Source organism: Xiphias gladius, chromosome 3, assembly GCF_016859285.1.
Source record: "Xiphias gladius isolate SHS-SW01 ecotype Sanya breed wild chromosome 3, ASM1685928v1, whole genome shotgun sequence".
In the NCBI taxonomy this organism is placed as follows: domain Eukaryota; kingdom Metazoa; phylum Chordata; class Actinopteri; order Istiophoriformes; family Xiphiidae; genus Xiphias; species Xiphias gladius.
In genome coordinates, this window is record NC_053402.1 from 22,226,150 (window position 1) to 22,240,607 (window position 14,458).

Consider the following 14,458-nt stretch of genomic DNA (forward strand, 5'->3'; position numbering starts at 1 on the left):
CTTCAACAGCACGTCATTTTAGTGAAATTGGGGAGACAATTTATCGGGTGGAATGAGCTGATTGCAGCCTGAATTTCTCTGAAAAATTCTCCCCACTTTGCAGCAATCAGGCCTGATAACAAGCATTCCAGGGCATGATTCGGGTGTCCTGGAGGAAAAAAGGCTGCTAGGTTGGCTGAGTGTTACCGTCCCAGCTGCGTAACATGAGAAATATTTGTCTTTTTCATTGCTTTTTTCACGTATCATTTTTCAGAACAACAAAGAAGACGATCGGTCCCTCGCTCTTCTTGACTCCACGCCTCCTCCCACTCCGCGTGCGCTGCGGTTGGACAGGATGACCCTAACCCACCCCGGTGCGATGCTCGACGACCCCCGGGAGTTTCGCAGGTAGGTCAGCCGCACGTTAGATGTGTCGCTATCGTTTTCTGATAAGGCGGTACTTAATGTAATTAAATAGTGGGTTTATTAATGGTTAATAACATCATTACTAACGCTTTATAGATCAATTATAAGTCGTTATAAAGAACAGCTTTTGGGTTGCCGGGTTTTAGAAAATCCTCTTCTGGACTGTTTGACCACTGATCTTCTGGAAAAGAGCTGCAGGACGTCTGGACCAAAATCCATTTGTAAACTGCTTATTAACATTTAAAACTGCAAACTTCACAGATTATTATCGAACCTTTTTGTTAATGATTTATTAACGTTCATAGGTGCAAAGCCGAGGACTTATCAGAAAGTGCCAAACCCTAGTTACTTATTAGTGGTTTACCGACATTTATAACTGCATTATTACTGAACAGAAACACACGGCCATGTTATGACTAAGACATTTGATTTAAACCGGGCACGCTGGTGCAAGAGGGTCCTTATTCAAACAACAAAATGGCAACTTTTCAGTGTGAAAATGTGATTTTTTTTAAAAAACCTTTACCAGCAACATTTCATATTTACTGTTTTGCTCTCTTTACATTTGTACTATTTACATTTATAACGCTATGTGTAACTTGATTAATGGTTGCAGCCTGATAAGACTGGTGTTTTGAATGTCAATAAGCACTTTATAAATGAATTTTGGTCCAGACGTCCTGCAGCATTTTCTCCAGAAGATAGGTGGTTAAACGCACCACTGGAGAGGTCTCCCTAATGAATTAAAGAGCTGGGTAGGATTTTCCACAACCTGGCAACCCAAAAGTTGTGGTCATTAACGCCTTATAACTGATCTATAAATCATTAGTGAATCATCTATTAACCATTAGTAAAGCCATTAATTACAGATTATAAATCCTTTATAAATTTTATGTGTATTTAGCTTTTGCCCCTCAGTGATTTCCTTTGTCTCCTCCAGTCTATCGGCAGATGGCAGCAGCTCCAACAGCAGCCAAGATTCTCTTCACAAGTCCAGTAAGAAGAAAAGCATCAAGTCTTCCATCGGTCGGCTTTTTGGAAAGAAGGAGAAAGGGAGGATGGGCCAGCCTGGGCGGGATGGATCCGCTTCTCTCGGTAAACACATGGAGGATAAGGGGGGAGATAACACTGACTGTATATGAGTAATCCACACCGTCAGTATTTTCATTTGAACACGTTTGAGCTGCGCTGGCTCAACGATTGGAGGTATCCATACCTATGCTATCTTTTGTTCATGTGACCTTCCTGTGACCAGCATCCACACCTTCTGAAGACCTGGCCTCTGGAGACCCCATGGGGATGAACAAGACTGGGACTCTGGGTCCAGCAGATAAAGACCGTCGCAGCAAGAAGAAGTCAGTGTCAGGAAATGATCTCCCCTGTTTTGTTTTAAGTTGACTCTCAATTAATGCTTTGTCCTTGTCCCAGCACCAAAATAAGACTTTTGTAATGCTTCCCCCTCCTAACAGGCACGAGCTACTTGAAGAAGCATGTCGCCAAGGACTTCCCTTTGCCTCTTGGGACGGACCCACTGTTGTATCTTGGTTGGAGGTACTGTGCACTGACAGAAACCTAGAAGTAATTAATGGACAAAATCTGCATCCGCATAACATTTTCCTCCTCATTTATTTAATCGCTTGTCTGCCTCCCTACCAGCTGTGGGTGGGAATGCCGGCCTGGTACGTCGCAGCGTGTCGTGCGAACGTGAAGAGCGGCGCGATCATGGCCAACTTGTCGGACACAGAGATCCAGAGGGAGATCGGCATCAGCAACCCGCTGCACCGCCTCAAACTGCGCCTGGCCATCCAGGAGATGGTGTCCCTCACCAGCCCGTCTGCCCCGGCCAGCACTCGCTCTGTGAGCCTCTGTCGCTGCACATGCATTTAGCCTACTCAGTCACTTTGAAGGAAAAAAGAGGCACTATAGCTGCAAATATGTTCTTATGCCTTATCCCAGTCTAGACAGCTTCCCTACAGGATTAAAGGCAAGGAAGCCTTTAATTGGAGTAGGCTGAAGTGTATTAGCTGTGTCAGGTACATGTTGAACCGGATGTTTGTAGTAATGAGATGCGTTGAAATGTTAATGTTCCTGTTGGGAAATTTCGCAGCAGGAACATTAACACTGGGTAGAAAAATAAAACTAAAATTTAATTGAAAGTGTTGGATATCAAACAAGGATGATGGAAAATAGAAATCAGATTGTGTTGAGTGGAGAGTAAAATGAAGGGAATTGCGTGATATGGCGGGAGTTTAAGTTACCGAGAGAAGGGAAGAAAAACCGATGCGGGAAAAATGTAAAAAGCAGAGAACATGAAACCTGTCCTGCATGCGATAAATGTCAAAAATAATAAAAACGTTCTGTGCATTTTCCATAAGAGTAAGTGGTATTAAACTGCACAGACACTGATAAAGTTCCACCTATTTTGCCTGGAAATAAAACTTGGCAACAAACTTGGCTCCATTTTCCCAAACTTTGCATTCTCACACAGTGACAAAGATAAACCAGATGTTTAAGAAAGCAGTAAAAGTTGTTGCAAGCACATATATTTGTGCCACAGCTTTTTATGCCTCCTTTTCCAAGAAAGATAAGAGTCATCAACGAGTAAAAACCCATTTTCCTCTGAATTTCGGTTTACGGAGTTTGGAACAAATGCCAGGTTTTTGATTTGGCTCAGCTTTTACAGATTCCCTGCTTGGTTTCCTATTTCTTTACAGCAGGAATCGTATTAACGGGACGAAATGTTGAAAATGATCAGGCGCACAGTTCTGCTCAACGGATTTAACAGATTTATCCTATGAGCTCGCATAAATTGGTCGAACCTCTTGCTCTTGGAAATCACCATGGCAATGAGAAAGCAGTCTGCTGTTGTGGTTGGCTTACATCTTGTGATGTGGCTTTTTTGTTGTTGTTTTTTTTTTTTTTGGCAACGCTCAAACATACAAGCACTGACTCATTGCTTTAGGCGGGCAAGGCAATGTGGTGCTTTTTTAGCTCAAAGTTTCACTTTTCTCCTGTTTACATGACCGCAGTCGACCAGTAACGTGTGGATGACCCATGCAGAGATGGAGTCTCTGAACGCTGCCATCAAGCCACCGGTTAGTGCCCCAGCTGCCCCGTCTCTGTCTGACATAAACCTCTTCTGTGTTTTCCTGATTGTTTTACTCAGTCTTGAATTATTTTAACTGTCTTGTCTGGTCTGAATTATGTTGACGAGTCTCTCCCCTCCCTCCTCCTCTCACTCTCTCTACATTCTTCTTTATGTATTTCTCTCTCCGTCTCTTTATATATCTATCTTTCTGTGAGCCCAGGCCATAGTGTTGAGCATCTTCTTCTCTCCCTCTGGTTGCTGTTTCAGTGTGAACTGCTTCCAACTAATTACCCATTCACTAACACACTATTCCTCCCTTTTGTCCTCTTTTCCTGCTGCTGCTGCTGCTGCTGCTGCTGCTGCTCCCTCCTCCTCTGCTTTTTCTCCATCCGTCCACCCTGCTCTTGACCCTTTCTCCCCTTTCCCTCGCCACCTCCACATCACTCTATCTGGCTCTGTCTCTCTCTGTCTGCCTCTTCTCTTCTATCGGCACTCCAGGAGCTGAAAGAGTTCAGCTGGGATCAGGTAAGGACCAACTGCACCTTTATAAAAAGTCAGAATTAACACAACATGGTTTATATTTGTCAGTTATTTTAATATTTAGTGAGACAAACCGGTGAGTCGCGAGCCACTGACTTGCAACACCACCAGATAAGAAGCCAAGCGTGAATCAGCGTTGATCATCTGTGGTTTGTCCCCTCCAGATACTGGCCTACGGTGATATGAATCATGAGTGGGTGGGCAACGACTGGCTGCCCAGCCTCGGCCTGCCACAGTATCGCAGCTACTTCATGGAGTCTCTGGTGGATGCCCGCATGTTGGACCACCTGACCAAGAAGGAGCTGAGAGGACAGCTCAAAATGGTGGACAGCTTCCACAGGTAGAGTTCAGCTTGCGCGTGCCCGCTCTTGTTCAGAGCCATAATTTGTTGAACTCATGCTCTTGTGTCACTCCCATTTTTTTCATTCCCGTTCTTTTCAATCGACTCGCTCCTGTTGTTGTGACGCTCTCGCGGCTCAGGTGTGTGTCTCCGGGCCCTCTTTAAGTTCTCATTTAAAAGAGTTAAGGGGTCAGAGGCCTTGGATTGTGTTAATGCTTTCAGGTGAGGGTGGAAACCCGCCCTCAGTTAACCTGCTCGAACCGCTCACCCTCTGGCTCTTTGACCTCTCCCAGGGTCAGTTTGCATTACGGCATCATGTGCCTGAAGCGCCTGAATTACGATCGCAAGGAGCTGGAAAGGAGGAGAGAGGAGAGCGCCCACCAGAACAAAGGTGAGCTCTTCTTGTTTTTTCTTCTCTGCCACGACGTCATCATTCATGCCCCAGATGTGGGATGGTATTGTGCGTGTCTCTGACCCCGTCCACCCAAATAATTCTTCTATTCAAGCTGTGCTATTGTCTCGTTCAAAGCATACCTTAGTCATTACTATATCAACCCTTGCATCTGTATCCATCTATATAAGACACCAAAAACTACAGATGCAGTGGTGAAAAACAAAATTAATCATCACCACAACGCCCTTTAAAAATCAGGAACAATTTGCACTGAGCATCACCAATATTACACCGTAACCTGTTTTGAAAAATAAAAAAATAAAGAAATTATGCTGAATAAAGATTTCACTTCACTAATCCAGGGGTGTCCGTGCAAAATATTCCAGTTAACCAGCTTCTCTAGTGAGGAGATGTTTGGATTTAATCACATTTATGCCTGACGTTTGGAGGCTCCCATCCCATATCTCCACTGATGGCTGAAACTCATGTCAGCTTATGAACGGCAAGCGGCTGAATTTCTCTGCAACGGACCGTGTTACAGTTGACGTGTTCACAGAACCCCGAAATGGCCGAAACACAATCTGAAACATGGCGGGACGGCAGATCCTTACAGGGTTGTTCCAGACCTCTCGCTTTGAAGAATTACGGAGGCCGCTGTGCTCTTGGGAACCTTCAATGCAGCAGAAATTTTTTTTTGCATTCGACCCAATCCTTTCTCTGAGCTCTGCAGGCAGTTCCTTAGACCCCGTGGCTTGGTTTTTGCTCCGATATGCGCTGTCACCTGTGAGGCCTTAGAAAGACGGGTGTGTGCCTTTCCACATCACGTCCAGTCAATTGAATTTACCACAGTTGGACTCCAATCAAGGTGTGGATTGCATATGCGTAGCATAAGGCTGCATTCATTCATCAGTATGTGCTTTAAAAAGCAATGGTTTTTAAAAATCCCATAAACTTAATGATGGTAAACAAAACAAAACATTTCCTTCGATTTCTGCTCACATTCCTGGGAGATGTTTGGACCATCCCTTGGTTTTTTCCGCCCCCCTCTCCACTTCTTAGAAGAGATTATAAACCACAACTTTTGTACTGCAGTTTGGCTGGATAATGATTACAGAAGGTCAACATGCTCAGTCATTAAAGGTTCCCAAATCTCTTGCTTTTCCACCGCTGCGACACATGTTGTACATTTATACAAGGTTCATCTTGGCTCATTTCCCCGCAGAAGAATTTCCCAAGTGATCACATTTGTGAGTTTGGGGTTTTTTTCTGATGGTAAACTTAACCTCTGCAGTCCATTACCAGAAAGTCAATCAGTAAAGGCGGAACATTTCACTGTTTGCTCTTGATCACTCATCGATACCTAACAGGTAATATAACCCTTTCGGAAGACCATTAATGAGGCTGAACGGACAAGCATGTTTCATCCAGCTCGAGCTTCCTTGAACAGGATGCAAGCAGAATATTAAGAAACCTGATCTGGCTTATAAAAACCGCGAGCAGACAGCTTGCTGTTTGCAGATGGATGCCTCCTCTCCTTCCCTTTATCTCCTCCTTCCCTCCTCCCAGATGTGATGGTGTGGTCCAATGAGCGAGTGATGTGCTGGGTGCAGACACTCGGCCTGAAGGAGTACGCCGACAACCTCCGTGAGAGCGGCGTCCACGGGGCTCTGCTGGCTTTAGACGACACCTTTGACTACACTGACCTGGCCCTGCTGCTGCAGATCCCCAATCAGAACACACAGGTAACAGACAGGTTGTTGAAAGGTCACTGATAAAAATGCTTTTCATATGCGCATCAGTCTGATTCTATGTATGAAGAGCAATTAGTGCTACAGTTGTGATAGACGAGTAATTTTTAATGGCAACATTTTGGGCTTAAAGGGTTCTTTCAGACATGTTTTTATCATTACTATTTTGGCTTTTTTTTATGATTTGAAAGCCAAATGTGTAGAGGCACAGGAACAGGAGCGACGAGGAGGGGGTATGACATGCAACAAAGGTCCCAAGCTGGAATCAAACCAACTATGTTGTGGTTATGGGGTATGTGCCCTAACCATAAACCACAGGGTCGCCTGCTCCATACTAAGTCCAACTGAAATTAAACTGCTACAGCATACATATCTTCTCTGCCCTCTGACAACAAAATCAGAAACCAGAAGGCAGACATTTATATTTTATATTTTATGTACGGCGCCCCGTTGGTTTGGTATTAATTAAATGGAATAGTGTTCCAGTAGACGTCTATGTAGACGGAGCAACTCACGTTAGCTTTCCTGCTTAAGTCTCCTTCTTATCAAACTTACAAACATGAGCACGCGTCTGCTCAGCTGTAGCACAATAACAGCATGTAAACGTACCTGCAAACGTCACCTGGGTTTTTAGATGCCAACGTGCTTCCCACTCTTCAGTACCAATCTGTCCATGTAGCCACAGAGCAACGTTTGTTTACTCTGTCTCTTGTACCCTGTGGTGGACACCGGCCTTGCGTCAAAGTCTGTCCCTCCTGTCAATATGTGTTTCCCCTCACCTTTAACCCGAACCTTACCTTACCCTAAACCCTAACCTCTGTTACCTCTGCTACGCCTATCCATAACCTAAACCCTAATCCCAACCACAGAGGAGGGCGTTATGGAAAACACGATTCTTACGGGAGGGAAACTTTGAATCGTGTCTGACACGTGTTTTTTTCCCTTTAAAAATTCTTAAGCGTACACCTTCTCCTTCTCACTCATTGAAAAATTCAGAATCTACGAATATGCCAGTATTTTTAGCTTCAAAAGTTTAACGGCTTGGACACAAGCTGTCTCCTGCTTCACTATGAAGTCCGTTCTCAGGGTACAGTATGTGCGCTGGAGGTTCGAAGTTTCCACATCACAGTGGTCGGTAGCTTTCCTACTGGGCCGCGATTGGCTTCTAACCTAGTTGTAACGTCACAAAAAGCTGATTTTACATAAACATCTTAAACTGAGATTTAAACTGAGACTTTCTCCCTTTAGAAGCTGAAGGTGAAAATAAACTTCTCTGCAAATACGTCATTCTGCACAGTGAAGCTCAAACATCCAAGTAAAAATAAGCAAAGCACATTTTTTAGTGGGGGGGGGGCTTTAAGCTACCAATATCAATACACAATAACATACACTGCTCAAAAATATGAAAGGAACACTTTTTAAACAGAGTATTGCATCAAGTCAGTTAAACCCCTGGGATATTGATCTGGTCAGTTAAGTAGCAGAGGAGGTTGTTAATCAGTTTCACCTACTTTGGTGTTAATGAAATTAACAACAGGTGCACTAGAGGGGCAACAATGAGACGACCCCCATAACGGGAATGGTTTTCCAGATGGAGGCCACTGACATTTTTTCCCAGCCCTTTTTTCACTAGTTTTGCATTTGGCTAGGGGTCAGTGTCACTACTGGTAGCATGAGGCGATACCTGGACCCTACAGAGGTTGCACGGGCGGTCCAACTCCTCCAGGATGGCTCATCAATACCTGCCATTGCCAGAAGGTTTGCTGTCTCTCCAAGCACAGTCTCAAGAGCATGGAGGAAATTCCAGGAGACAGACAGTTACTCTAGGAGAGCTGGACAGGGCCGTAGAAGGTCCTTAACCCATCAGCAGGACCTGTATCTGCTCCTTTTTGCAAGGAGGAACAGGGTGAGCACTGCCAGAGCCCTACAAAATGACCTCCGGCAGGCCTCTGGTGTGAATGTCTCTGACCAAACAACGGCACCGTTGAGCTCGATTGGCATTTGCCATAGAACACCAGAATTGGCAGGTCCGCCATTGGCGCCCTGTGCTTTTCACAGATGAGAGCAGGTTCACCCTGAGCACATGTGACAGACGTGAAAGGGCCTGGAGAAGCCGTGGAGAGCGTTATGTATCGTTCAACATGACAGGTTTGGTGGTGGGTCAGTGATGGTCTGAGGAGGCATGTCAATGGAGGGGCGCACAGACCTCTACAGCCTAGACTCTGACTGCCATTAACTATCGGGATGAAATCCTTGGACCCATTGTCAGACCCTACGCTGGTGCAGTGGGTCCTGGGTTCCTCCTGGTGCACGACAATGCCCGGCCTCATGCGGCGAGAGTATGCAGGCAGTTACTGGAGGATGAAGGAATTGATACCGCTGGCTGGCCCCCACGCTCGCCTGACCTAAATCCAATAGAACACCTCTGGGACATTATGTTTTCGGTCCATCCAACGCCGCCAGGTTGGACCTCAGACTGTCCAGGAGCTCGGTGATGCCCTGGTCCAGATCTGGGAGGAGATACCCCAGGAAGCCATCCATCGTCTCATTAGGAGCATGCCCCAACGTTGTCAGGCATGCGTACAAGCACGTGGGGGCAATACACAGTACTGAGTACCATTTTGATATATGATATGTGTCCAAAAACCCCCTTGGCTGAGTCTAGGACCTTTGTTGCATTTCTCTCTCAATCTTTTCCTGTCACCTCTCTGCTGTCTGCGATAAAGGCTAAAAATGCCTGAAAGAAGACAACAAACAGCAAAAAATAGCCTCATCTGATGGATTAGATCTGCAACGGTAGTGATTTGAAGCATGCATGTTGCTCACACATGAGCTAATGAGTCCAGACCTATCTCGAGGCTCAACATCACCTCTCTCCTGCAGGCCAGACAGCTCCTGGAGCAAGAGTACAACTCCCTCATCTCCATGGGAACTGAGAGACGACCTGATGAGGTCGGCATAATAATCAGACTCAAAAATTGAGATTTGAGTGATTTCAGTGATGGTTTGGTTGAGCAGCCGTCTTTTCACACACTTTGTCCGTCTGACAGGATGGAACTAAGACGTTCAGCCGCTCGCCCTCCTGGAGGAAGATGTTTAGGGAGAAAGATCTACGGGGCGTGACCTCTGACTCTGCCGAGACCCTGCCTGCTAACTTCCGTGCCTCAGCCATCTCCACGCCCTCCGTCACCCTGAGAAAGGTTCAGAGTGAAGGTGAGTGTGACCCGTGACCTCTGACAGTTTCGCTCTCAAATTCGCATTTGTTCAGCTCCTCTGAGCCCTCGAGGCGCGTCTCAATTTAGACGATGTGTGAAAACCTGTTACTCTATATAGCATTACTCACATGAAGCGCATGACAGGAATCAGGGCAAAAGGTCTGTTGTAGCTAGGCTACAGGGCAGACTCTGATCAGGTGCAACTATTCTGCGTATCTGATAATAAATGAGCCATGTGTTTGCAGCTTGATTTCTGGGAAATGAGGCTTGAACAGAAACATTTGTCCACAGCCACCGTACAGTGTGCGTTATATAAGCAGCTCTGCAAATGCAAAACCACATGCGAGGAGCAGTTGGTTGTTTTCATGCTACTCTGCCATTAGTTTGGCAGTGGAATTTTCTGTTTCCTTTAGCAAAGAACTGACAATAACAAGGAACAGACTCTTCGGAGTGCACAGGAAGACTATTATCCCTCATTCCACTTCTTAATAAGAATGTATGAGGAAGGTCAGTGCTGTTTAAGACTTTGCGGTTCCATTAATAACCCCGTCTGTGTCTCCCGGTCTCCAACACAGCCAGCTCTGGTGCCCGGGGTGAATCTGCCTCAGTGAGGACGTACTCCTGTTGAGGGGCTGAGGTGAGAACCGTCTCCCACATTAATCAAACTGTCTAGTAGTGTTTAATCTGTGCGGTGAGTCAGAACAGTTTCTCTAAGCTTCTGAGATGGCTTGCACATGTGCCGAGCACATTTCGTTGTTGTTTCAGGCATTTGTTTGTTGTAGTGAATTGATTTGAGCCTTGGATTTTAGTAGTTCGCCTAAGGTCTTTATGTGGTGGGCTTGGTCAGTGGGGATTTAGGCAGAGTTGAATTAAGGCCACGGAAGCAGTGACGTGGGAATAACGCTGTTCCTCTCCTCAGGGCGCTGACTGGATCGGGCCTGGATTGACCCTCTCGCTCGTCCACGGAGAAAAAAAGCAATGAATATAACCATTTAACCTAAAAATAAACCTATCGGTCTGACCATTCTGCAATAACAGAAGAAAAGGAATAAAGGGGAAAATGACATGAAGAATGTATGAATGTATTTTCCGACCAGACTAGGAAGGTTGAATGGGATCGGCTGTTTTCTCTCTCTGTCTCTCTCTTCCTGTCATTCTGTCTTTGCTCTTTCTCTCTCGGCGTGACTGTGCTATGGGGTTAATAAAGGACAACGACGGTGTTGGTTAGGTTCGGGCCGGTCTCTTTCATTCCTGTCGGTGTCTGCACATAGTCAGCAGGGTTGGCAATATCAGGGCTTATTTTCCTACATTTAGAGGAAACAACTTGCTGCCACTTATCTCTTAGAGTATGAAAACAGCTAAACATGTCGCCTTACAACTGCTGCTCAACAACAGGTGTTTGTATTTAGAGTCGGGGCAGGAATTAACCTCACCGTAAAGTTTGGATTTCAAAAGCAAGAGGACCGAGAGGATGTTTAAACTGTAAAACCATTGGGGGAAATGTCTAGATGGACATAGCCGTGTTACAACTCTAAACAACACCGCTGTTCTCCTTTCTGCTCATGACGTGGCCGGTGTCCAGTGTCAGCCGTGGTGGCTCTATTGTTGGCCTCCATGGTCCCGTCAGGAGTGTTTGAGAGTCCCCAGTTGGTCGGAGCGGTGTAATAAAACATGTCTGAATCCAGACCACCATTTGACTCCGACCACATCAGAGGGACCCTCCTCAAGCTTTCTCTAATTGCACATTGAAAGCCGATAGGCTGAGTAATTTCTTTTGAAGGGAGCCCATTATAGAGATGAAAGGCACAGGGGCGGATGGGACAGGGTGGAGCGAGGCCACAGAGGCATTGTGCCCAGTGATTTCATGATGCCACTGGCAGGTAAATTAAAAGCTAGTGTTGGTGCCAATTTCTAAAAAGGCGTTCTTTACGAGGGGTTTATACGTTATTAACGTTCGTCTTTATCAATGTTTGAGGGGCACGGTGCGGATTTTTCACATGGGGTTCAGTTGACTCGTCATGAAGGGCACTGCTCGGTCTGTGAAAACGGTCGTACCATGTCGTCTGTGGTTCTGTCGGCTGGGAAGTTTGAAAAAATAACCCTCATGAAGTCGCAGTGGCGTCATCCGGGTTTGTCTCGCTTTGAGCGTGAGGCGTAAAATGTTCAACATAGATCATAGCTAGAAATAGGTGCGCATTTAGAGAGAGAGAGAGAGAGAGAGAGTTTAATAAAAGAAGCTGTTGAGTTGCATCATGGGAAATGTAGGAGGTTGGGACCATACTAGAGACTAGAAAGGCAGGATATCTCTGCTTCAGCTGCTTCAGTTTTGACCATTCCTTTCCAAATCTGTCTCTTGTTAGACAGAGGTGTCTTAACTTTATCGAAGTGCAATACTGAATTGCTTGAGTGCGCATTTAATGTATATCACACATTAATGCTTTATTGATACGTAAAGAGCTACTGAGGTTCGGGAAGCCAAATTGTGACAAATCCAATTGGATTGAAATTGGTAAAAAAAAATTGGTCAGACGAAACTAATAATTAACATTTATAACTGGAGACTGGGTGACTTAGTAGAAAGTACATCATTTAATTTCACTTTTTAGCCACGGCATGTCTCTAGGGATGGCAGTGTCGGTTGTTCTACCACTTTGGTCCGGTCTGAAATACCTCAAGAATTGGATGGATTTCCATGAAATTTGTTTGACACGTTCATGGTCCCCTGAGGATGATTTGTAATAACTTTGGGGGACCCACTGACCGTTCATCTAGCACCATCATGAGGTTAAATTTTCAGACTGTTCTGAAACTTTGGTTTTGGTCGACGATGCTAACATTAACATGCTAGCTGCACGAAGCCACTAGCATGGCTGGAGAATCTTAGTCTCATCAACGAGCCATTAGGTCTACGGTCAGAAATGTTAGAAAGTCATTAGTAAATGGTTCTTCCACTGTGATAATCCATCCTGGCCGGACTTTAAAATGTTAATAAGTTAATAAAAATTGATATGGGTCCAAATTAGTTTCTAAATGAATTAAAGATCTAGCTTAAAAGATGACGCAAGTTATTCTGTAGGTGAATATTCACCAGTAAAATGGCTTTTTCACAACTTGGCAACCCAAAGGTTCTACAGTACAGTAGTTTAGTACATGAATCAAATATGGATTAATTTACAAAATCCCATTAATTAAAAACTATATACCCTTTGCAAAGTATGTCTTACCGGAAAGCGGTATCAAGTTTTAAATATATTAAGAAAGAAACGTCTTTGAAGTCAGACTCAAAGTGGAACTCCTCACTAGCCCTCAACAATGTCGCTCTGTGGTTTATGACCTGTAATCATCAGCTCAGGGTCTTGGGTAATCCTGATGATGGGAGAGGCGACAGAGAGACAAAAAAGCAACTCAAAGGGAGGATAGAAGAAAAAAACAAAACAAAAAACAGGATGGACAGAAGCTGGTCATTTTATTGCACACACAAGCCATAACAGAAACCAAGAGCTCTCGGGGGGGGGGGGGTTTGAGATCATAGAGAGGCAGGAAGAGAGGGGCGAGTCCAAGGAAGCCCAGGAAACAAAACCTTTAGCCTCTGTGTTTACGATGCATGTCAAACAAACGACAATGACCTAAAACATTTTTTTTGGTGGTGAAGATGATATGAGGTGTCGTTAAAAAAAATATATATCTGTATGATAAACCTACGGGGGTGGGAGCCTGGGGATCAATTTGTAAAATGTGTGTATTTTTTTCAGTTGTATTTTTTATTTTTTACGATAACTATTTATTTTCTTTAGGTATGTATTGGATAAATGTATGTACATGTTCTGTTCCCTCTTGACTTCATTTCAACTAGTTTTAAAAGTAAATATGAAACATTGAAAATGGTCATTCAAATATGCTACTGTATGTGTACATTTTGAGAACAAATTGTGCAATGATTTAACAGATTTCCATGATTAAAGTGATAGTAATACAAATTGAAAATATCATCTGGAAAATAAACTATAATGATGATGATGATAATGAAAATGGTGATGTAAAAGAAAAAAAAAAATAAAGCGATCCAAGTGGATCTGCTGATCATCGCAAACTTTTTGCATTTTTATTTTCCCCACTGATTTGTTTTATGTTTTCCCTTTCTCCAGCTAGTAAACTGTGTGCATTGGTTCAGTGTTACTAAAAACATTATCTCTGTACTGTTCTTAATTACAATTCAGAGATATTTGCACTTCCATTTTATGGCATTGTATAATTCTACAGCGCTACATTTATGATACATTGAAATTTTTATTCCACTACAGTTATTTGCCAGCTACTAGTGACTTTGCAAGTTCAGATTTTACACACAAAACATGCAGGACCTTTACTTGTAACTGATCACTGTAAACTGTAGCATTGCTACTTTTACTTAAGTAACGGAGCCTGATACTTCTTCCACCATCGGCTGCGTGTCTTCTGTAGCTGTAGTTTGATGTTTCAGTGCTCTCTAAGAGGAAACAGATTCTTACCAGCAGATTAAAGCAGTAAAACACAAAAGATGTTGTCTTTAGAAAATTAACTAGAGTATTCGAGAATTCAATTCTCCATGTGTACATGTGCGTCAGTTGAGCCGTACAAAAATAACGAGTACAAAGATCCTTTATTACCATGTTTTGCAGCGACTTGTGTAATTGACAAAACCACATGGTTTTGCATTAATGAACCACATTTAACAAGTTCCACAGACAG

The 14,458-nt window shown here is 44.1% G+C and overlaps 1 protein-coding gene across 1 annotated transcript in view; it reads left to right on the forward strand.

The window, feature by feature from the left end:
- ppfia3 (PTPRF interacting protein alpha 3) overlaps nucleotides 1–13,223 on the forward strand; it is a 28,997-nt gene extending 15,774 nt beyond the window's left edge. Inside the window, 16 exon segments of the mRNA XM_040124203.1 lie at nucleotides 254–387; nucleotides 1,346–1,500; nucleotides 1,661–1,760; nucleotides 1,875–1,956; nucleotides 2,062–2,262; nucleotides 3,435–3,500; nucleotides 3,714–3,869; nucleotides 3,871–3,968; nucleotides 3,970–4,018; nucleotides 4,198–4,373; nucleotides 4,667–4,764; nucleotides 6,334–6,509; nucleotides 9,399–9,467; nucleotides 9,566–9,728; nucleotides 10,306–10,367; nucleotides 10,650–13,223. Of these exon segments, the coding sequence (XP_039980137.1) occupies nucleotides 254–387; nucleotides 1,346–1,500; nucleotides 1,661–1,760; nucleotides 1,875–1,956; nucleotides 2,062–2,262; nucleotides 3,435–3,500; nucleotides 3,714–3,869; nucleotides 3,871–3,968; nucleotides 3,970–4,018; nucleotides 4,198–4,373; nucleotides 4,667–4,764; nucleotides 6,334–6,509; nucleotides 9,399–9,467; nucleotides 9,566–9,728; nucleotides 10,306–10,358 (1,776 nt within the window). The 3' untranslated portion in view covers nucleotides 10,359–10,367; nucleotides 10,650–13,223.
- Nucleotides 13,224–14,458: the final 1,235 nt, after the last annotated feature.